This window comes from Periplaneta americana, chromosome 1 (genome assembly GCF_040183065.1).
Source record: "Periplaneta americana isolate PAMFEO1 chromosome 1, P.americana_PAMFEO1_priV1, whole genome shotgun sequence".
NCBI classification, from domain to species: Eukaryota; Metazoa; Arthropoda; class Insecta; order Blattodea; family Blattidae; genus Periplaneta; species Periplaneta americana.
The window spans coordinates 53,385,985-53,411,386 of NC_091117.1; the positions used below are offsets into that span (position 1 = coordinate 53,385,985).

A 25,402-nucleotide genomic window follows, 5' to 3' on the forward strand; every position below is an offset into this window, starting at 1 on the left:
CAAAGCGCCTGCAGTGCGTGCTCTCAAATGCTTTAATTGGGTGGCGGTTCCCAGAAGTATTTGGATTTCTTTTATAAAAGTGAAAATTACGTTCCCAAATCATTTCGGGAAATAGTTGAATGTAAGATTAGCAGCAATGCTGAAAACAAAAAATCAAAGAACAAGCTAGTTTGAGCAAGACTTCACTTTCCCATAAAGCTTTTGAATCAATTAAATCTGGATATAATAGCTACTTAATTTCCGTTCGAATGAGTCCATTTGGAATCACTAACATTTCTGTAATCTCTGACTCATATGATTTACCTGACGATTCCATTTTGTTATCCTCAGAAGTAGTTTTCTTCTTTACCGATAGAGTGCAGCACGCGCCAGTTCCTTGGCCAGCTGTTATTAGGAAGAGGATTGCTCTTTTGTAGTTTCTCCATGGTGTCTCTATGACCTTGTGCACCCATAAATTCAAGTCAGAAATGGTTAAAAATACTGAAGATAATGTGAATGCTTTAACATTTAGAAACTATGGTTAGGATTTTTCGCACAGCATATAAGCTAGCCAATCACAATAGACCATTCGTCAAATATTTACCTGTGAATGTGTAACTCGTCATTGTAGTCCAACTTCAGTTGTGCTAATATTCTTGAACATATTGCCAAAGAACAAAGAATAAAATTGTTCAACTCAAAATAAAGAAAATCGCAACATACGTGTTATGATATAATTGATGAATCTATAACCGTGAGCCCAAAATTAGTGTTGGTAATATGTCTGAGATGCGCTCTTTCTGTTTATGATGAACCCTTATTATTTTTCGGGATCTAGCGGAGCTTTATGAAGCTACAGTCACAGATATTCAGAGCACTGCTTAAATTATTTGAAAAGGCATTGTATGAATACAGACTTTCTAAGAAACTGTTTATTCGTCACATCGCTAAGAAATGCAAGAAAATTAAAAAGTAATTTCTAAATTTCGTTATTTGACATTACATTAATCGTCGCTTAGAAGTGAAATTAAATCATTTTCTTGACAAATAAAATTGCATTCACTATAGTAGGGCCTACTATACAATCTTTCATAAAAACCAGAGAGAACTAATTGATTTTTCATCTTCATTAGGCTAGCAAATAATATAACACTGGAACAATATTGACTATAAAGTGAGTTTCATCTATCTTCAGAACCCTTAAAACCATATGGAACATTATACGGCTTTGGCAACTCATTTGAGTCTAGTTCCCATTGTTAAGGCAACAGGTTCAAAAGAAATGTCCCAATATGACCGCTCTGTGGCTTTACTACTAGCGCGCTGGCCTTCTTTCAAAGCGGCCCAGGTTCGATCCGCGGTTAGGTCTGAGTGGAATTTGTGGTGAAAAAAATCAGACGTTGCAGAGTTTTTCTTGGGTTACTGCCGTTAAACTCCTTCATTCCACCAACACTCTCCACTTCCCCCTCAGTTCATCTACCATCTGTAATTTAGTAAAAATAGCCTGGGGTGATGTCTGAGTGCAGTACGGGTTCCGATGCTGTTCTAGGTTCTAAGGGCTTGGGGCTCCGGCCTCTGGATTCGGACTCGTCAGTAGGTGATGGAACCTAACCTGCAGGGCTCAGGAAGGATGGCCCGCCTGTCAGTGTCGGATTTGCAAGTGCCACCCGTCGGACTTAGACATCAGGCTTTGTCGAAGCTGCCTTAAGGACGATTTCATTTATCGCTATTTTTAATTGTAGAGTTCAATTGTGTAGATAAAAATATAGTAATCTATATAGGAGGGCACGGCAATCTGTAGCTGAGGTGTGATAATCATCGTGTCTCCAATGCGCCGCCACGCACAACAGTGAGCAGTACATTATACGAGATAAAACACTGGGACTCTGGAAGCTCCTTGTAGGGAACATGACGAAAGCAGCTATCCAGGAGCTCTGTTGGGAGATGATTCCACAGCCCCCATATTCTCCCGATCTTGAGCCCTCAAATTTCAACCTTTTTCGTTCTCTATCCAACAATCTTCAAGGGACTCCTTTGATAACGAAGATTCTTACGAACTTGGCTTGACGACTTCTTTAACTCCAAACCAGCAGATTTCTTCAGACGCGGAATCGAAAAACGACTCGTGTTGGCATAGCCTACAGCAGTGATGTCAAAGAAAGCACATTTTTCTGACCTTGACGTCGTGCGCGGGCATCAAGCGCTTGGTATGGAAGAAGGAATAAGCAGCTTGTTGGATTAAGAAAACAGTGGTGCACAAACTTCAAACGGAACGTGAAATTTTATGTTGTTATTTTTATATGACTTCTTTCTATTTGATATTATCTATATTTTCTGTAAAACAAAAGTACTAACACCAATTTCTTAATATTGCAGTTGTGTTTTAAATGCTAATAACATAATAAAGAGTTAAGAAGGAATATTCACATAAATTCCATAGTAGTCTATACTATACTAAGTGGATTAAACACATCATTCATAAAGAAAGAAAGTGATATCAAAAAAAAAAGAGAGAGAGAGAGATTGAGTATGACATGATAAGTTGGAATTGATATTGATGGTATCTTTAGCCTTATAAAAATAATCAATGAGCTAATCAAAACAATATTATAGTACAAAGCAAAGTTACCTAGGTACTGTATATGTTTTAAGTATAACTAATATTCCATAACAAAACTCTTATCGCATTATGCTTTTAAGGTGATATTGGTGAGCAACTTCCTATCATCAGAATATTAAATTATTTTCTCGAAACCTACTGAAACTATAGAGCTTACATTTTTACAACACATGGGCACATATCTTTTGCTTATGATGTAACAGTAGTTGCTTTGTTAATTCATTTCCTCACAAACACTTTCCATCCAAATATTTTAAAAATTTGTAATACACTATCTTCAGTAATACGTATTTACGATAGGCCTATATTAGATTTACGAAAACATTATTTCAGTACCTGGAAGGCTGCTAAGTAAATACGCCTATATCTGAAAATTTCACTTTTCCATAAAACAAAAAGTTGAGAAAATATTCCTTTTGAATAAAAAAAACTTGTGAAAAATGTGCATTAAAATTAAAACTTATATTCTTATAATGCACTTATACTTCTTAGACAAATCTAAAAATTAACGCGGATACAGTTTTAATAACTTCCCTTTATCTATTGAATCAGTGCTGGCCATCCCTGTACATAGCTCGACCAAGCGGCATATACTACCTCTTCGTCTGTCTCTTTCCCTTCCACTGTAAAGCACTCAGGCTCTCCTGAGCTCTAAAACGTGCGCTTGCGCCTTTGGGCATCAATTGACATGACTGGCCTACAGAGTCACAGGTAATGTAAGAGAATATTACCGAATGATTTCTCTCTTCTGTTCATCTCAATTAAAAACTTTTGTCAGAGTGAAAAAAAGCTACGAATGTTTGCATCAATCTAATAGATTTTCGCTGTATCAAAATAATTTTATCTCTATACATTGAACAATAAGAAAGTAAAACTGGAGTACAAGGAAGAACCCAAAAAGCAGGACAAGTTGAGTTGCAGCAGTGATGTTTATATTATTATTATTATTATTATTATTATTATTATTATTATTATTATTATCATAATTATCGTCATCATCATCGTCATCATCATCATCATCATCATCATCATCATCATCATCACCATTTAGAAGCTTTTCGTTGTCGTTTAAAATGGTGACATTGAATTTTCTCTCTTTCACATTACTATTTACTGCATGATTATTGTTTATTCTTTGGACGTAAGATTATTATGCGACTTCATGCTCTTCGATGGTCACACAGAACAAGCAAAATCACTTATCATTCTGATAATTCCATATATCACGAAAAGACAGACTCCACCGCAATGATAAGGGACGCTGGCTACTACGGTCAATTAGTATCCAGCTTCAACCAGTTTAATGATCTTAATGACACCATATTCAAGACGTCAAGACAGAAGACGACCAGCTCTTGTCCATGTGACCAAGTGACTTTATACCATAATGCAAGCTATCATAAATCCAGTTCGATCAGGAAAGCGATACTGACTTTTAATTTCTTATTAAAATAGGCCTAATAAATAAAAATATAATAAGAAAATAACTAAATAAAATGTTATATCATTGTCATGGGCGTATACAGAGTGATCCATGACTAACGTACATAATTTCAAGTTTTAAGCGGTTACAGAGTTATCGTTAGTTAGCGTTGAAGAGAACTATATTAATTCATATTTACAAAACTGAAGTACAGTAAACTGTACAAAACGTAAATTAGAACTAAGCTGTCACACTCATTAATATAAGTTACCGGATTAAATATTCCTGGAGGTTTTAAAAGTCATAAGCAACAGCTGGTGTAGAACTACCGCTCATGAGTAGCAGTTCTGATGAGTAGGGAGCGGTTTCATATTATGTGATTTCTTTTTTTCTTGTATGAACATAGGCGCCTCTGAGTTATAAAGATTGTTTTTGTTTAGTCAACTGTCCGAAGACAGGTCCGAACCTCATAACTGATATCAAGAATTAATATTTGAGGAGAAAAATTCGCTCCGGCACCGGGGATCGAACCCGGGTCCTTGGTTCTACGTACCAAGCGCTCTGACCACTGAGCTACGCTGAATTCAATCCAATGCACCGGATCGAACCATCCTCCTTCAATGTTTCCCTTTGTGGCCTGACTCCAAGTTAGGCATATACGTTGACGTTTTATGTCCAAGTCAACTGCCATTATACAAGGGGCGCAGTCAACTGAGTGGCTGTTTGGCCGGGATTCCGCAGTTAAATGCACAGTGATCTGTACAGAAATATGCACTGCTAGCTATGAGAATTCTTACTTAGTCTTACTAAGTGTCTGCACATGTTTTTTTTTCAAATGGATCTAAAGGCGTCAAATTTATTTTATCAGTTTTTATCATTTTTCTCATAACTTGTCATTTGCACTTAAGCCAGTTTGGGATCCACCTCTTCAATAGACTTATGAAATAACTTTGTGCATTCTGATTTTCCCGGGTTTGAAATCATATTAAGCCTAAGTTAGTGGCACTTTAACAAATTCAATGGCTGTAAAATTGCAATAGCTACGGTTTAGTTCTCAGGCCTAGTTTTCATTAGTAGAGTTGGCAGTAGAGTATACTAGAATATTTTTAGCCAAACTACTCTACCCTACCGAATTCGGTAGAGTACCCGTTCACACGCAACTGGAAAATAATATGGTAGAGTAGAGTCATATAGCGCAAAATTGAAATCACAAAAATGAGCATCAGCGGTCGTCATTTTACTGTGACGAAATCTTTGAAAATTATAGCTGAAATTTTGCTTATGGAAGTGACTTCAGCTCTCGATGAAGAAGAGAATAGAACAAAGAAAATATGGATTAGAGACTGGGTAAAAATAAGGCACAGTCATGGAACATCTGCCCTACTTCTGAGGGAACTTGCTAAAAAGGACGTACAAAACTATAAACTGCATTTGAGGATGAACCTGGAAAACTTTGAGACTTGAGATTATCACGCCAAAAATTGTCTGCAACTCAGACCACTTCATTTTTAAAAGTACCACAACGAAACAAAACTAAGAACAACGCGCCAATATATTCATAAACAGTACACTCGACTATACCAAACTTTTTTCATTAGTATAGTGCCGGTAGAGTAGAGTAAAAATCAGTGGTAGGGGAAGGCGAGTGGTAGAGTTGCTATGCCACTGTGCAATCTTACTCTATTCTACAATGATCAAATACTCTACCTTCTCTATCAATTACGTTTACATTGGTAAAGTTAAGGGGTTAGGTATAGCTTACAGCACTAACATTTTGGAAATATTCAACATTTTTTCCTCCATTACTGCATGTTGTACAATAATTAAAATTAGTATGTGTAAAACACTGAACTTCTGCAATATGGAAAAAAAAACACTTTTTCGATTTAAAAAGAATTATTTACATTTTTTTTCTTCAACATTCAGTTCACTGTATAGTGATGAAGCGTTTCCCACATAACTAAAAAATTATCCAACATTCTGTGATGAAATTTTTATGTGTATTTATGCATGTCATATCTACAATATGATGCAAGATCACTTATGCAGATATCAAATATATGCAGACGACGTTCAATTGTATATTTCAGCGCGTCCTGATGCACTAAATGATAGCATTAATAGTCTTAATGAAGATCTTGATTCCATCTCTTCCTGGTCTCAACAATTTGGGCTTAACCTAAACGCATGTAAATCGCAGGCTATTCTGTTCGCGAACCGTAGATTAATTCCTGAAGTCAACGACCTGAATATTCCACCTGTGAAACTGAATAAAACAATCATCCCGTTTAGCTCTACCGTCAAAAATCTCGGAGTGCATTTCGAATCTAATCTTAGTTGGGATACGCATATTAAATATACATGTAAGAAGGCATTCTCTATTCTCCATCCACTAAAAAGATTGTATCATTATCCATCTAAATTAAAACAGACGCTGGTACAGACACTCCTTCTACCTCACTTCGATTATTGCGACGTTTTGTTCAGTGATCTCAGAATTGATTCCGCCCAGAAACTACAGCGTGTTCATAACGCGTGCGTCCGCTTCATTTTTAATGTTCGATACTATGATCATATCTCACCTTCTTTCGAGAAGTTATCATGGCTTAGGTTACGTGAGAGGAGAAATCTGAACTCACTTTCTCTCCTATATCGAATTATGCACACTTCATCCCCCTATTATTTATTCGCTCGTTTTCATACTCTCTCTCGCTATCATAATATTAATACTCGATCACAACGCGATAACACGCTAGAAATTCCACTTCACACATCATCTCTGTATTCCTCATCTTTCACTGTTGCTACCTCTCGTCACTGGAACTCTCTGCCGCCTGAAGTCAAGGGCTGCCGAACATTGAAATCTTTTTTTGAAATCCAAGTTAGAAAATTATCTTATGGCGAGTTGCCAAACTAACTTACTATTATGACAAGTGTTGTATTTCATGTTTCCACGTATTCACATTTTTTTATGTTCTAGTGATATTTAACTTATTTTATATTTTTGTTTTCATATTTTCCGATAATGGTATATCTCTAATGTGATAAGTTGAGCTATATAGGCCTATAAACATAATTTTCCTTACTGTGTATACTTAAAAATATTGTATTCATTGTATGCTTTGTACTGCACTATTTTATTACTACTATTAGTATTATTATTATTACTATTAGGCCTGTTATTATTATTTTATTATTATTATCATTATTATTATCATTACTATTCTTATTTATTATTATTATTATTATTATTATTATTATTATCATCATCAATAATTGTCTTATTTTTTATACTTTGTAGGCCTCATTTATTTTTGACCTGCTGTTCACATTTTATTATGCTTTTTTCTTTCCTTCTCTATGTTATATATTATGTCTGATTTCTTCTTACTTGTTGTTTACATTTTATTATTATTATCTTATTCAGTTTTGTGTGTACTTTGTAAATTTGTAGTGTTTCTGTAACGCAGTTTTTACTCCTGGTTGAATGTTAGAGAAGGCCGTATGGCCTTAACTCTGTCAGGTTAAATAAATAATAATTATTATTATTATTCTCTATCTTTGAATAGATTGTCTGATAAAAAGTAAATACATTTTTAAAATGGTCATATATCAGTATTTTCTTCTAACACAAAATAAAAAAAAAATATTATTTATTAAGGAATGTAGTTGAAAGAGCATGATATTGTAAACATAAGTTTCAGCAATAAAATAAAAGAAAGAGAATATGTAAAAGTTAAAAAGTTTATGAGTTATGAGGGAAACGCTTCATCACTGCACAGTGGACTGCCACCATTTTGAATTTGAAAAAATATATATAAATATTTTTTAATCGTATATATATATATATATATATATTCATATAGTAGAAGGACAGTGCTTTACACATACCAATTTTCATTACTGTACAAAATACAGTAATGGAGGAAAAAAATGTTGAATATTTCCAAAAATGTTACTGCTGTAAGCTGTACCTAACCCCTTAAAAGGATAGTTAGTACCTGCCCAAGTTACTCTACTCCTAGCTCTACTAACGAAAACTAGGCCTACGCATACTGTCGCAGGTACACGCTCTGTGGACGGATGTGCATGACGCCCTTGGCAAATGAACTGTTATTTTCCACACACACACGTCGGGTCAGCTGACTACGGGACTCAAGATATCATTACTATATTAATATCATGCAGTTTGTTTCTTCTGATTTCAAGGCTATCCATAATTCGGTTTAAATAGGGGTCTGTTTCATTTGTACTCTCATTGACGAACTGATCAGGCTGTCTTCCACACACGCGCTAACGAGTAAGTAAACCAAGGGCTACGCCCCATTCATAAATGTTTATGTAAACCATCGCCGGAAGTTCTTGTAGAGGAGGCAAACTGTATTCGAATTTCAATATTTTAGATTCTACAGAGTGTCTTAATTTCACAGTTTATTAGTTATTCACTTCAGAGAGTCCTGCCGCAGTTAAACAATTATCATAATAGAAATTACTATATTTAATTGCAGTTTATATTAGCCTATTTCAAATTGACAATTCCTTCAACTCAACAATATTATCAACTTATTACAAAGTCGTATGGAATAATCCAATTCAAAACCTGCCCAAATTCAACCTCGAAAATTTCAAGCGCAATAATTAACAACAGGTCCCTAATAGAAACAACAACCACCAAATCTCTTGGCTTACAAATCGATAATATGTTAAATTGGAAAAATCATATTAAATAAATTACTCCCAAACTAAATTCAACATGTTTTGCTATTAGATCTATGCAAGAGATAGTATGCAATTTTTCTTCGGTATACGAACTTTTTTTAAGTTGCAGTTTGTTTCTTCTGTTTGCAGGATGCTTACCAAGGAGCAGGTGAATTTCTATAAAGAAAATGGCTTCATAAAGTTGGAGAACATTTTCACGGACGAAGAATTGAAGGAGATATCTGAAGAATATGACGAACTCTTTAACAGACACCGAAGCGATAAGATGAGGGCAGAGTGGCAAGGGAACGAAATGAAGAAGGCGGCCAAACAGCAGCCTGTCGTGGTAAGTTAAGAATTTTCATTGGGACTTGCATCGTGTCATGAAAACAAAACTCAATACTGCTATTAATATGAATATTGTTATTTTTTTTCAAACTGTCCCCCAACGAAGGTGGCCCATAGGACTCAGTATAAAGTCACAATCAGAGCTAGGAAGTTGGTACCAAAACAATTAAGTTGTGTGAGCTTGGACTATATCTCTATCGAATTAAAAGTATTAGCTAACTTAATTCTCAATGTCAGTGAATCAGAACGACCGGATAGTAACCAAACATGTGCTCCAATCGTCCACGGCCTTAGAAAAAGAAAATAATAAGCGAATAATATAATAATTTGTAATTATAAACTTTGTAACTCCTGATCTAAAATAATTTACTCACCGTGAATTTACCCATTTATATAAAATAACAAGGTATATAATTACGATTCAAGTAACAAACAACAATGAACATTTTCATATTTTTATGAAAAAAAAAAACTCATTTTATGCTCAGAAAAAAGAAAAACAATATTTTGTTCTCTGAAAATATTCGTTTTACGCAACGGAGCAAATCTATTTCTTACTATCATCAAGTGAACAACTACTTTGTGAATATAATAGTGTATTTCGTGTGTGGCAAATAATATTAAACCCATAATTGTTTGCAAGAACATTTTTCATTTCTATTGTAATGACAGCTAGGAAGTTCGTATCGTAATTCCGATGTTGAACTTGGACTGTAACGCAACCGAGTGCATAGCAGCACGAGACGTCAACATTTAACGAAGCATAATCCTAAAAAAATAAACGTGTTGCACACTTCTATCTGCATAATTATTTAATAATAGATGATTTCACTTTTTTGGAGTTATATATACTATTTTATTTATTTATTTATTTATTTATTTATTTATTTATTTATTTATTTATTTTTAATCTGACAGGATTAAGGCCATAAGACCTTCTCTTCCATCCTACCAGATAGCACATATAAATACAAAAAAGAAATAAAAACACTGATGAAAATAATACAAATTAAATTAAAGCCCTTTAGATGGTCAACAGGGTCGAAAGAACACTATAGAGTTCTCATCGAGCTAATACAAGAAAAAAAGAGAAAGAGAAACAGTGATAGCAATGATGATAGTGATAACTAATAATAAAAATAATAATAATAATAACAATAATAATAATAATAATAATAATAATAATAAATACATTACATATTAATTGTCAACTTTACAACAGCATAGTTACAATATTTATTGTATGTCATGGGTTAAGCCCATTAACGTATTAACATTACGTAAATAACAATAATAATAGAAAAGCTCACTTTGTTCAGAAACTAAACTATTAATATAAATTAAAAATATTCTTCAAACTATTCACGACTATACACATAGAATCATACTATGCGTTGTTTATGTGAACTGTTTGTTGTCTGTAGCGAGCGGGAGCAGAGCGAGACGCGAGTGAAATCTATGCGGTGCTCCTCGCTGTAATCAACTGAGATATAGGCCTACTGTTTTGGTACGAACTTCCTACCTATGCTCATAATAGTTATACATCGAAAAAGAGAAAATAAAACAGAACAGGTACATTAATAATGCACTACTAATAAAATGAATGAAATATAAATTAGTTCAGATTAGTTATACGGTGTTCTAAAGTCTGACACGACTTTTTTAACACACTGGTAACGATATCACCCCTCAAACTTGATGGAAAACATATTAAGAATCTGGTATGCTTTAATTAAATATTCCTATCAAATCAAATATTTTTGAGTCGCCTAGAGTCAAACTACTTTTTCCAAATTATGAAATATGTGATTAAGGTAGGCCTATGTTTCAGTACAGAATTTTGCAGGAAATGTGATAAACTGTTCATTTGGAGTCAAACTGGAATTTATATGCCTTAACTTTAGTAGTAAAATCACCATTTGGGTCTAACTGAACTAGTTTTTCGTTTTTTTCTGACAAATAATTCTAGGCCACTCATCTTAAACGAGGAATTTTATCGATTTCTAAGCAACGAATTTGATTGACTTAGTTAAACATTGTTCTGAATAATAATAATAATAATAATAATAATAATAATAATAATAATAATAATGTTAATTTTGTTTACCTGTCAATTTCATGGGCTTCAATAAAACATTGCTGCTGATATAATAATATTAATTTTGTTAAACAGCGAATTTTATGGACTTCAGTCAAACATTGTTCTTTATTACAAATAACATTAATTTTTGTTAAATAGTGAATTTAATGGGCTTAAATTAAATATTGATCTTTACGTAAATAATATAGCTTTTATTAAGTGAATTTGATGAGATTTAATTAAACACTGGTAATATTAATATGTATATTTTTGTGTTAATAAATGAATTGGGTTAGCTACAATTAAACATCACTGTTAAACAACGAATTTGATCAACTTACACTAAATATTGCTATTAATATTAATAATATTACTTTTGCAAACAGTCCGCCGAGTTAGCTCTATGCTAGCAGTATGCCTCCAGACTAGCTGGCCCGGGTTCGATTCCCGGCGAGGTCAGAGATTTTGTCTAAAATGTCTACCTCGGGACAAGGAGAGATGGTGGTGTACAACTTCTAATTACTAGATTGTGCACTAATACAGTATGTCTCAGTTAAATCCCAAATCTGTCCGCAGTGCATATGAAGAAAGACCTTATTTCACTGTTGATAGTGATTCGTCCGTCAGATATGGACGTTAAGCCCTTTCTTCTATTAGACAGAAGTAGGCTACGTGTCGGCACCGGCTTTCTCCTTCTCCCTTCCTCATCTTCATCTCCATCACTCATCCCATATACGAACACTTACACATATACTCACCCCAGTGGCGGTTCCTCGGGGGAGGGAAGGGAGGAACGTCCTCCTCACATTTTTCTTCTTTTGAAAGTAAATACCAAATGAAATATATGCCTTGAAATTCGAGGAAGATTCGATAAATTTTAAGTTCACAACTATAAGAAAACCCCGGTTGATCGAGTTTTAAACGACGCACACTCATGTCCTGCTAGAAAACTGTGAGAAACATCCGAGATTGTTTGTGTGGAGGAAAGTCAATCCATTCCTCCTTTACTGCAGTTAACACACATAGACAACAGCGCACTAGCGGCCAGAGAAAGAAGCAGAGTTTTAAAGCAAGTAAATGAACGGATAGGGAGGAGATCCTCCTCTGAATCAGCGCATGGAAGGGAAATAGAAACCGCCTGGTCGTGCAGCAAAGCTCGCTACCGCTGCCATCTAACGATGCTGCATTCAACCAGACTATAACACATCTAAGAGGAGGCACAATAAAAACAGTTTTAACGCAAAGCTATGAAATACACCATATATATTTTTTTTTTAATTATAAATCAAAATACATTATTCATTCCACTTTATATAAGCTACTATTCATGGTTTGAAACTTTCGAGGAGATCTGAAAGTTGAAGTTGGATTTATATAAAACAAAGAGGAAGTAGTTCTACGTTACTATCGCAGAGCTTTTTGGCCCCTAAAATTCACTTCCATTCATTGTCTACTAGACAGAACAGTTGTCAGTTTTGTACAAATATATATGAAATTGAAAGTACTCCAAACTACATTATTTTTAAAAGAAAAATTAATCGGCCACCAGCAACTTTGAACAATAATGGTAGTATGACTTTACAAGAACTGACATTCTTCAAAAGCATGTGATACGGAACTTGTAAAATGTACGTGTGGCAACACAGACCACGTGGGTGGGTGCAGTGTTCTCGTTTTCCTAACAGATTATTTCCCATCCCCACTTCAGTAAAACGGTTCTGGTTACGTGTTAGTAGCTAGTCTCTTCCAACACGTGTGATGCTGTAGTGTGCGCGAAAAATGCTGCGAGGTTGTGAATTTCCTTGTAATTGTTAATTTGTGCAATTATTCAACAATGAATGGAAGTGAAAACACATTATATTTTGGACAATTTAGAAAATTCAGTTTACAAGAACAGATTATTGCTATACAAAGAGGAAGACCAATCCTAACACGACCTGGTCTTACATGAATGCATGTAGGCTAATTTTTAGCATGTTTCTCTCAAGCAGGTGTCATTTTGCGCTGTTAACTTCTTTCCTCCTCTTAAGAAATATTCAGGAGCCGCCACTGACTCACCCTAACTCTCCACTGATAAACATAATACACAGCGTGGCCCAAGAGGGCTTGAAGGCCTCTTGGCGTGGCCCGTCGAAATGATGTGTAACTTGAAAATGGGTCGCAATCCTGCCATCTATCTTCAATATGCGGAACCTGAATCACGCAAGTGCGTAGGCAGTGGTTATACCACATACACACTCTTGTAAACAATGAAGGTCATGTTAATATAGGCCTATGTACACGTACAAAGTCCTCGAGTATACATGTCCTATGTCCTTGTGGTCTTTATTTCAATTCTCTGTGCGTGTAAAATGCCAAATCGGAGTTAGAAGGAAACACTTTCTGCTTTACTTACCTTTATGGGAAAATTATTGCATCTCAAAATATCGGGAACAGATTGTGATTCCTCCACCGCTGTGGAGTGACGGTTAGAATGCCTGACAGTGAAACGAGCGGGCCCGGGTTCGAATTCTGATTGCGACAAGTACCCAATTGATGTTTTTTCCGTGGTTTTCCCTCAACCCATTAAGAGCAAATGCTGGGTAACTTTCGGCGCTGGACCCTGGACTCATCTCGCTATCATCATCATCATCATCATCATCATCATCATCATCATCATCATCATCGCATTTAGACACTAGATAATCATAGCAGTTGACAAAGCGTCGTAAAATAACCAATTAAAAAGAAGATTGTGATTCAGGACCTTCACTGAAGATCAACACCAACTCATGTTCGTCCAGTCATGTTGGCACAACAAAGAAGTCTAGTTTTACCTCTTCACGAAAAGATTTGGAACGGCAGAAATGTTTGGAAGAAGTTCAGATCAATTCTATTTTTGTAAACCTCTATCGCCACTTTAAGTTCAGTTTAGTATTTGTACTGTGCCTCTTAACACCTGCCCACGTTTCTGTTTCAGGTGTTATCTCTTCACAATCTGCAGTTTCATTCTGCAGTGTTTACGCGTCTCATCACGAACAAGAGACTACTGGATGCCATGGAAGACCTCATGGACAGTCGCAACATTCTGCTGCACCACACGAAGGCGCACCTCAAGCCACCAGAGAACGGAGCTCCTTATCTTATGCACCAAGTGAGTTTACACTGATCAAGTCAGCAGTGGAACAAGCAGATTCCTCTGCTGAAGCTGTGCTCGTGCGTGGGTTCCTGTATCATGCTGTGGAGGTTTTTCGTGATTTCCCAAGTTTCTCCAGGAAAATGCAGGAATAGTATCAGTTACATCATAAGGATAGGCATTTACTGGTTCGCGAACAGTAAGTGCTTCGAAACTTTCCTCCAACGCCGAGAGATCGGGCTGTGATTTACAACGCCGGTCACTTATCACTCGTTCTATACCGTACAAATGGAAACAACTGAGGGGGTTAAAAGCAAAGAGGTTTAAACTTATATTTTCCTTGTCTCAACATATCGAAATAATTATCATGATAAGAAACATTAAATAATAATAATAATAATAATAATAATAATAATAATAATAATAATAATAATAATAATAATATTAATATTAATAATAACAATAAAAACAAATTTTTAAGCCGAATTAAATTACCGGAAACCTATCAGCACTTGTGATATTACAGATGATAATAAAAAGGATAATAATATATTGTTCAATCAACTGTTCGAAGACAGGTTTGTACCTCATAAGTAGACATCGGATTTTTAGGCACTAAAAATTGCAGTTTTAGGCGCCTAAAATAAGCTCAAAATTTGTAAAATTAGGCTCTATTTTAATGAAAATAGGCATTTTAGGCACATCAAGGTACCATACTTATTTCTTTCACTGAAATTTTTAGTTATACACTAAAATACGCACAAAAAAGTATGTTTAAACATTAAAAAAGAATACTATATTATATTTATAAACAGAGCTGCACAAATTTAATATATTGAAACTAATGAAATAATGATTATTGATATCAAGATTACTCATTTTAAATTATTGAAATTCAGTTCCATGCTCAGACTTTATTATAATTATCTGCACAGTACACCACCAGAATTTTTTCTAAATTCTCCACAGTTAACCTTTGCCTTTTGTCACTGAGAATCATTTTGAAAGCAGAAAAACTTCTTTCAACCGAAACTGATGTGAGAGGCGCAAATTTTAAATTAGGTACAATAGAAACATCAATACTTACTGGAACATTTACACTTTCCCCCGATATCACTCTTGATAATTTTTCCAACAATGAAAATCCTACATTCTTATTTAATACGTTGTCCCACTTATTTTTAACTTTTTTCCCAGTTTCGCCCAAAGCAGAATGTATGTTCACTTGAGCTTCCTTTACTATTGCTACTTGGCTACAAAGAGATTGTTTTTCACGTTCTAATTGTTCAATGCTTGCAGGTATGAAAGAAAAGTTTGATGTTATGTAGGCAATATCGTTTTTCACTCGTGAGTCATTCAGACAATCTTTCACTGCTTTCACACACGCTGCACTATCAGTTTCAGGTAATTTATCAATAACTGTGACCACTTCTTTAAAATACTTAGAATAATACACCACTGACCGAATCCAGGTTCCCCATCGTGTAACAACCGGCTGAGGTGGGAGTGGGATATCTGGAAAGTTCTCTCTGAATATTGAAATCCTGGATGGGGCTTTACAAAAACATTTTTTTGTGTTATAAATAAACGAATTGACAAGAGGAAATTCATTCCGGATTGTTTCAGAAACCCTGTGAAGGCCATGTGCTAGACAGGTTACATGCGTGAGGTTAGGATAAAATGTTTTAAGAAGTGGAGCTGCAGCAGCCATGTATGAGGCAGCATCAGTACAAAACAACAGAACTTTAGAATCGTCTATATTACCTGAGTATAAAGACTGTAGGCCTTTATTTACAAAATAAGCAATGGCTTGGCTATTCACTTTCGAAAGTTCCTTAACACATACGAGGTGTGGAATCGAAGATCCATCAGGACTAAGTTTTCCTACTACCATATTTGCTATATACCTATTCATAGGATCTGAGGTTTCATCCACAGAGACCCATATGTAAGAATCACCTATATCCTCCCGAATGGAAGCTAAAGTTTCATTGTATATTCTGTCTAAGTAATTTTTTCTTAGGGTCGACTCAGATGGGATATTTTGTTTGCAGTATTTTTGTAAAAACTGTCTTAAAGCCGGATTTTCAATTGCATTCCAGGGAATGTTAGCAGCAACAAACGCTCTGGTTAAATCAGCATAGAAATTGCTGCTGAGATTGGATGAAGTAGGCTGTGTTAGTAAAGTTTGTTGCAGTTGATTTTTCTGCTGAGCTTTAGCCTTATGAGCCGCTCCTTGCACATGCTGCTTTAGGTGGCACTTCTTTTCTTGCGAAATCTAAAAATGTAAAGTAAACTGAATTAAAATAAAATCCTAATTGTTGTATTGCCGTATTTCAATCACAAAGTTAGTGGGTTCGAACAATCAAAATTTTAATGACCTGCAAATACTTTAACTATCGGAATTTAAAAGGTTAAAGTGTAGTGGTCTTAAAAAGAATTATACCTCAGGATAGCTCAGTCAATGTATAAATATTATAGGCCTACTCATTAAAATTAATAGAATTGATATATTTCAACTATTGTTACATACCTGTTTGCTACAAATCTTGCAGAATATTATTTTTCCATCATAAGTGAATTCTGAATATTCTGTTAGCCATTGCCGGATCAATGTAGATTTTGCACTTATATTTTTCGGCATTATCGCGTTAAACTTCACAGGAAAACGTCCTACCGCTCAAAACTTCTCAACACAAATAAGGTGAGGGAAAGAGCAACTGTTAACGAGCATTCAAATGAACCGTTGTTATTGAGATTCCATTGGACAAAAATACAAAGTTCCACTTATTGTTGCATTTCCTGGTAGTGTTAACACTAGGAGGGCCATTCTTTTAAATATTTTGTAACGGTTTACCCTACTAATTCGCAGTTTTACGACTTTTCATAAATATTTCAAAAACACTCTTTCTCCAAAAATTGTGATTTTATGACACTCTGAAGGGCAGTACAGCTAATCGGTTTCAGATCGAAAACAGTCATTTTTATAGTATGTATATCTCTGAATCGGTAGCAGCACATGTTGTGATTGTTGCCTGCTTCAAAACTAAGGTTGGTTCTTTGTCGGCATTTATGCCTCCAAACATGTTAAATTCGGTGAAATCTATTGTGAATGTCGTGAGATTCCTTTATCAATGGTTTCATGGCCGGTGTGAAGCAAACTTTCCACTTTTTAAATGCCTTAAATTTCGCAGTGAATGCATGTATAAATTATAAAAAGTAAGAGTAAAATGCGAAACTTTACAGTGAGTTAGGCATTTTTAGGCGAATATTAACAAATTAGGCTCTAATAACCGTTTTAGGGCATTTTAGGGCACTATAAAACTCTTTGAATACCTTTCAATTTCCATGAAACACAAATATTAATAATTATTTTTACTTTTCTCCTAAAGAAACAAAATAGGCATTTGCCCTAGAATCCGATGTCTGCTCATAAGTGACACCAATAAGGCATCACTCATGAGGAAACTAAGCCAGAAGACAGAATGGCAAGTTTCTTTCCCCTTCTATTGCATACATCACTGACTAGTATTATCGCAGCTGTCTCATGCTTAACATTCGGCAGGTCTTTGAGCGGCCTCGTGCGTAACATTCGGCAGGTCTTTGAAATTTAATTGTATTATTGTTTTCAATTTCTTGTGTCGCCGCTCCAATCACTCGCCTCAATTTCAATGTTGCAACCAATAAGCTGCTTCCATTATAAAATGACACCTACTTGTCTAATCCACATGGATTAAAACTGAGGTTGCAATGTCTTGTGCTGAGGACGAACATTAAGGTATGTGATTAAAAATTTATTAATAAAGAGTTATTATTAAGAGCTAATAATGTCGACGTACTCGTATATATGAAACAATAATAATAATAATAATAATAATAATAATAATAATAATAATAATAATAATAATAATAATAATAATAATAGCCATTTAACAATACAACAAACTTGTGCTTATTCTTATCGAGGAAGTAGACGTGACAACGTGACGCTTAGAGTGAAACTTACAGAGCAACAACCGGTCGACAAAATTATATTTTAAAAGCACACCGCACGTTATTGTATGATACCGGCACGCGGCGATAATAACATATTACACAAGTCAGGCTTCGAAATAATGATATAATCACATTATTATTATTATTATTATTATTATTATTATTATTATTATTATTATTAATTCCACCTTCATACTGATCAATTGTTTACGAGTTTTATAACTGAAATTATCAGTGTAATATCAGAGTTAGATGATCAAGAGGACATTAATGGGAAGGAAGATAAAACTTTAGTAGGCCTACATTATCATATTGCAGCTTGCGTTACTGGAAACATGTTGACAATGGAAATGAAAAAATGTCTTAGCAGCTGTTTTATTTCGCAGGATTATCACTACTTTCCTTTCAAGAAACACTCTATGGTGGCAGCTTTCATAAACATGGATGACTCCTGTCCAGAGAACGGAGGACTAGCTGTGTATCCAGGCTCTCACAAACTTGGACCCCTTGAAGATGTCGGAGTAACTGAGAAAGGAGAATCGTTTCACTATGTCGATCCGGTAAGTTCGCAAGAAAGAGTACATTAGGTGTTAATATGTAATATATACTTCTTCATCGCACGTATTGCGAAACAATTTAGCAATCATAATATCAAGCAATGATCCATCAAATTAAGAAGGGCTATATTACTCCAAGTCATTTCAATCATAAAATTCCCATTACCTATTTTCCATATCTGCTCAGGGATCAGTATTAGGCCCCTTGCTCTTCTCTATTTATATAAATGGAATTTCCAACTCATTTAAGCACTGCAGATATCAAATATATGCAGACGACGTTCAATTGTATATTTCAGCCCGTCCCGACGCACTAAACGATAGCGTTAATAGTCTGAATGAAGATCTTGATTCCATCTCTTCCTGGTCTCAACAATTTGGGCTTAACCTAAACGCATGTAAATCACAGGCTATTCTGTTCGCGAACCGTAGATTAATTCCTGAAGTCAACGACCTGAATATTCCGCCTGTGAAACTGAATAAAACAATCATCCCGTTTAGCTCTACCGTCAAAAATCTCGGAGTACATTTCGAATCTAATCTCAATTGGGATACGCATATTAAATATACATCTAAGAAGGCATTCTCTATTCTCCATTCACTAAAAAGATTGTATCATTATCCATCTAAATTAAAACAGACGCTGGTACAGACACTCATTCTACCTCACTTCGATTATTGCGACGTTTTGTTCAGTGATCTCAGGATTGATTCCGCTCAGAAACTACAGCGTGTTCATAACGCGTGCGTCCGCTTCATTTGTAATGTTCGATACTATGATCATATCTCACCTTCTTTCAAGAAGTTATCATGGCTTAGGTTACATGAGAGGAGAAATCTGCACTCACTTTCTCTCTTATATCGAATTATGCACTCTTCATCCCCCTATTATTTATTCGCTCGATTTCATACTCTCTCTCGCTATCATAATATTAATACTCGATCACAACGCGATAACACGCTAGAAATTCCACTTCACGCATCGTCTCTGTATTCCTCATCCTTCACTGTTGCTACCTCTCGTCACTGGAACTCTCTGCCGCCTGAAGTCAAGGGCTGCCGAACATTGAATTCTTTCAAATCAAAGTTAGAAAATTATCTTATGACGAGTTGCCAAACTAACTTACTATTATGACAAGTGTTGTATTGCATGTTTCCACGTTTTCACATTTTTTTATGTTCTAATGATATTCAACTTATTTTATATTTTTGTTTTCATATTTTCCGATAATGTTATATCTCTAATGTGATAAGTTGACCTATATATAATCTTAATTTTCCTTATTGTGTGTACTTAGAAATATTGTATTCACTGTACACTTTGTACTGCACTATTTTATTACTAATATTACTATTATTATTATTATTATTATTATTATTATTATTATTATTATTATTATTATTATTATTATTATTATTATTATTATCATCATTATTACTATTCTTATTTTATTATTATTATTATTATTATTATTATTATGAATAATTGTCTTTTTTTGTATGCCTCATTTATTTTGACCTGCTGTTCACATATTATTATGCTTTTTTCTTTCTTTCTTTGTATGTTATATATTATGTCCGATTTCTTCTTATTTGTTGTTTATTTTTTATTATTATTATTATCTTATTCAATTTTGTGTGTAAAATTGTAGTGTAATTTGTAAATTTGTAGTGTTTTTGTAACGCAGTCTTTACTCCTGGTTGAGTGTTAGAGAAGGCCGTATGGCCTTATCTCTGCCAGGTTAAATAAATCATTATTATTATTATTATTATTATTATTATTATTATTATTATTATTATTATATCGTCTCCCAGTAAAAAAAAGTGGCAGGGGATCCATTGAATCCCTATAATTGGGTGAAACGTTTATGCCAACCCTGCCCAAATCGTGGAGGGAGTACTCGCAAGTCATTTCTTCGACTCTTCTCCTTCAGCTGAATGCTCACCTTCATAGTAACTACAGATACAGAAATAAAATTTGGAGCTCCCCTATTGTATAAGATTCACTTACAACACACTGTGCAGCAAACAAGAGCCCCTTATTACTTGTGGACAGTTGTGTGAAATTGTAGCCTACATACAGGTGGACTTCCATCAAGACTGGCTCCAAATCTTAATTCCGTATCAACGGAAAAAATGGATTCGCCGCTATATGCTTCCTGATTAAACGTTCCGGGGTTCGATTTTAGGCTTGGGCGGAGATGTGTCTCATTTCCACAGAACGGTGTTTTCGTTCACAGATTTTACTTCTTAGAGGACTTTCAAATCTTTCGTGACTACTACTACTACTACTACTACTACTACTACTACTACTACTACTACTACTACTACTACTACTACTACTACTACTGCTACTACTACTACTACTGCCACTACTACTGCTGCTGCTGCCACCGCCGCTGCTACTGCTACTGCTACTACTACTACTACCACCACCACCACCACCACCCCTCTATATATATTTTATTTACTTACCCACATACTAATTTATTTATTTATTTATTTACTTTTTGCTTATGTATTTAATTTTGTCTATTTATTTATTTTATATTTGTTTATTTATTTACTTCTTTATTCATTTATGTATTTACTCTTAAAATAAAAAACTAAAACGGAGTAGTTCTTTAACTTGGAAGAATTTTATTACAGTTGTCTTTGTTGTAGAAGAAACAACATGTTCTATTCTTGTTCCAGAAAAAGTACCCCCTATCCGGCGCCACCCCGATCCACGCCAAGAAGGGCGACGTGATAGTGTTCTCGTATCTCCTGCTACACGGCAGCTACCTCAACAAGTCGGAGCGCGTGAGGAGGATGTTCCTCTTGCAGGTTGGTCATGTTTAATTATAGATATTAAGGCCATTCGTTATCTCGTGAAACCAAATGCATGCGTGCGCCGTAGCTCATAGTAAGTGGGATGAGCGAGCTAGTTACAAGTGGAAGCGTAGCGAGGGAGGGAAGGTTCCCGGTCCACTTTCTTCTTTCCCTCACGCGCAGATAGGTTTCACGAGATAACGAATGACCTTATAATTGAAGGGTTCAGAGCCACAGTGGGCCAAGCGCCATTTATTAAAAACGGAGAAAGCAAGGGTTAAAGTTAAGTGAATACTATAGTTTAATGAAGATTGACATATCATTTAGTTTTAATGTGTATACTTTATATTACGTGCTATATGTTTCCATTGAATTATGGTAATAACTTCATTCTAACCCTTGTTTTCTACGGTTTACTAGTAAATGGCGCTTGGCTCACTATGGTTCTGAACCCTTCAATTGAAGCGTCGCCTTTCACTAAGCTCTTTCTAGTAGGGAGATAAAATAGTTTGAACTTCTCGTTAAAATGTATATCATTAAACCTGATTTAAATTGCAGTTAAAGGATTATTTCTATTGTCAATGAGTGCTTTTACTTCTGGAGATAGACTTTAAAGAGAGTCGTAAACGGGCAGTCCTTTTTAAAAAATCCAATGTGGACTATGGCTGTTGTTGTAAAAGACGCCTCGAGTGTCACTGATTAACTCCCATTCTCCCAAAGTTTGCTAACAGCCTAAGTTTCGCCTAATGTTCGGCTGTCCTTTAAAAAGTTCTCCGTGTACAATAAGGTTAAAAAAGAATGGGCCGGCGAAGTTGCAGAAACAGAATAGTGCGCATGCCCGTCTCCTTGAAGTTCCAGTTCACAAGATGACACAATTAAACAATGTAAATGTGCTGTATTTTGTTCTAAATATGTTATAAAATAAAACGAAGGGTTGATTCTAGCTGCATCAGGTCCTCTGAAGAGTGAAATAGTAATAAAATTGAATGAAATTTGTTTAAACAAAAGCCGCCCTAAATAAGGGTTCGATAGATCGGCCTACTAATCAATTCATAAAGAATAATAAGTAAACAAAACAATTTTGTGACATTTGGAAAGAAAAAGAAAAAAACATTAAGATAAGAAAACGTAGGAAATCATTTACAATAAAAATTTTGTTGGGTACAAATGATTACTAATTATAGCTAAGGATGATTTTAACACGTGAGATCCTATGGCATCAATCGTTGCATCAGAAATTTTATATTGTTTAAGTTGATTTAAAGTTTCACGTGGGATCGTGCCACGGGCACCGAACATGAGTCCAAAAACTGTCCAATGTGTAATGTGGTATTGTGCTCCAAGATGCTGACAACAAGGCTCATATATGACTTTTTTTCACGACACACCTCTTGTGGCTGTTGCTCATGCATCTCAAAACGGATTGTGGGATCAAGAATGACACCCTTATCCTTCTGCCGATCAATTATGATGATATCAGCCCGTCTAGTAGAGCCATCAGAAGAGACGCAACCAACCTCCTCATAAACCTCATAGGAAGCATTCTGACGGATTGAAGCTGCGATGAGAGAACGAACCGTATTATGTCTGTTGATTCGGAGCAATTCTCCATGATGGCAGAAACCCAAGACGTGAGGAAGCGTTTCTTGCTCGTCGCATCTTCTGCAACGGGTTGAGTCAAGAGTTCTACCAGGGAGAGTACGTACAGGTATTGTATTACAGTTCATCTTAATGGCTTGCGTCCACTGACTGCTCGAAAGTCCCTTTTTGGTTGAGATCCACGAATTACCTTTCTTCCAGTGAGAATAGAAAACAACTCCCAAACCTAAATATATGGAAACGGGGTACAAAATTATCAAATGAAGAAAGCTACTTAACGCGCCAGGTTAAATTATGAGCCGTTATAGCGTAAGTGACTTAAGCATAGGTACAAACCAAATAGCATAGGTTGTAATAGATTCGACTCTCCGTTAGTCTTAATTTTTTACTTTACAAATTTACCATAATACATTTTTACAAACTCTATTTACACAAGTACCAAGTGGCGACATCGCCTGGAAGTTAATTGAATGTTTAGTAAATAACACAACCCCTCCTCCGGGAAACACTCCTACCTGTTTAAAAAAAACCGTCTGCATTTATATCTGATTTATAACTTTTAAAAATATGTTTAACTGCAGCATTAAAACATGTTATCATTGTAAACACAGAATTTAGTTCTATTTGTTTTAATAATGACAATATTTAAGTGTCTCTCAACTCATTAAGAACAAATGCTAGGTAACTTTCGGCACTGGATCCTGGACTCATTTCACTAGCATAATCATCTTCATCTCATTCAGACGCTAAACATCCATAACAGTTGATAAAGCGTCGTAAAATAACCAATTATAAAACTACCAAACGGAACGTTTACAGACATGAGTTCCTATATGAAATTGTTGATAATAATGATCTCTATTCCTAAAAGTTTGTAACAAAGTGACAGAATCACTCGATATATCGATCTGTTACACAAAATTCATTGTATTTGACAAATTTAACGATATTTTATGCTTTGAACACACGACAGAGTTCTAAACATACGTAGCTAGAGAACATTTTGCAGTTGACAAGACCTCCAGAGTCACTATTTTCGCTAGAGACATTTACACAATTATACAGTAGTTCGTTGTTTCTGACCCGTGTGTCTTTGTTGTTCCAGCTGATGACTGCAGAGGACGACCCCGTGCAAGACGTGCATAAGTCACCAGCTCAGGGTATGGTACTTCGTGGTCGCAATGTGAGAAGGGATGCATCCATGGCGTCTCGCTTCGTACAATAAACCACTCACGCCAAGTTCTTGTAACTGTGTAAATTACTACTTCATTTAATAAAAATGTACAGCTCTTTATTGATGTCTTTCCTATTAAAATGCTCATATGTTTATTATTATTTATTGACCACATCCGTTTGTGTACGAACATTGAAATTAACCACACCTACAGAGACATCAACACAGACATGGAAATTTTACACATTCAACCGAAAAGCCAGAAACTAAACACACTAGAACAATACGAAATATATAGACACATAGAAACACATCCAAATGAAATTCTCAACACACAACTGAATTTCAGAACACACACACTCTTTGACTCCACATTACACAACACAAACACACCCCCACAGGAAACACAAACAAAAGGCGCCAAGACAGCAACAACCAGTTCTGAAGATGACCGATAACAGGTTGAAACATGTTAACGAGGTAATGTGAAATTTAACACGAGAAAGACAGGTAATACGTTTTCGGAAGTGATATAGTGTTAAAAGTTGTGTAATCAAGATGTAGGCCTATGTATTAAATTAAGTTGAATTTATCGTTAAACTTTCACATTTAGCCTAGTACACGACATAATTCTTCACATATACACATCATGCATAACGTGGCCTGCCGAAATGGTGTGCAACTTGAAAATCGGTCACAGTTCTGCTATCTATCCGCAGTATGTAAAACCAAATACTCCCCAATGATTGTTAGAGAGTATTTGGTGGAACCGAATCACGCAAGTGAAGTGAGTAGGCATTAGATAGGCCTACACACTTTCACATTTACTGAGCGGAACAGCGCAACTCTTATCGCTTGTGTGACGTAGCGCGCTAAGATGATGTCACCGTATTAACAGAAAGTGTGACTAAATTTCTCGAATGACAAGAGCAAAACTTTTCATATTAAAAACTAGCAAAATATGGGCGAAGCCTTATATAAGAAACAATGTCATTTAGGTCG

At 35.2% G+C, this 25,402-nt stretch overlaps 2 protein-coding genes across 2 annotated transcripts in view; one reads left to right on the forward strand and one right to left on the reverse strand.

The window, feature by feature from the left end:
* The window catches only part of LOC138695741 (F-box/LRR-repeat protein 2-like), a 101,103-nt gene that overhangs the window by 32,871 nt on the left and 42,830 nt on the right, over positions 1–25,402 (reverse strand). The gene's annotated exons all lie outside the window — the stretch shown is intronic.
* Positions 8,167–24,520, forward strand: LOC138695758 (phytanoyl-CoA dioxygenase, peroxisomal-like). The gene is made up of 6 exons (XM_069819935.1): positions 8,167–8,322; positions 8,871–9,066; positions 14,108–14,281; positions 18,646–18,819; positions 21,511–21,642; positions 24,332–24,520. The coding sequence occupies exons 2-6, from the start codon at positions 8,872–8,874 to the stop codon at positions 24,449–24,451; spliced, it is 795 nt and encodes a 264-aa protein (XP_069676036.1). The 5' UTR covers positions 8,167–8,322; position 8,871; the 3' UTR covers positions 24,452–24,520.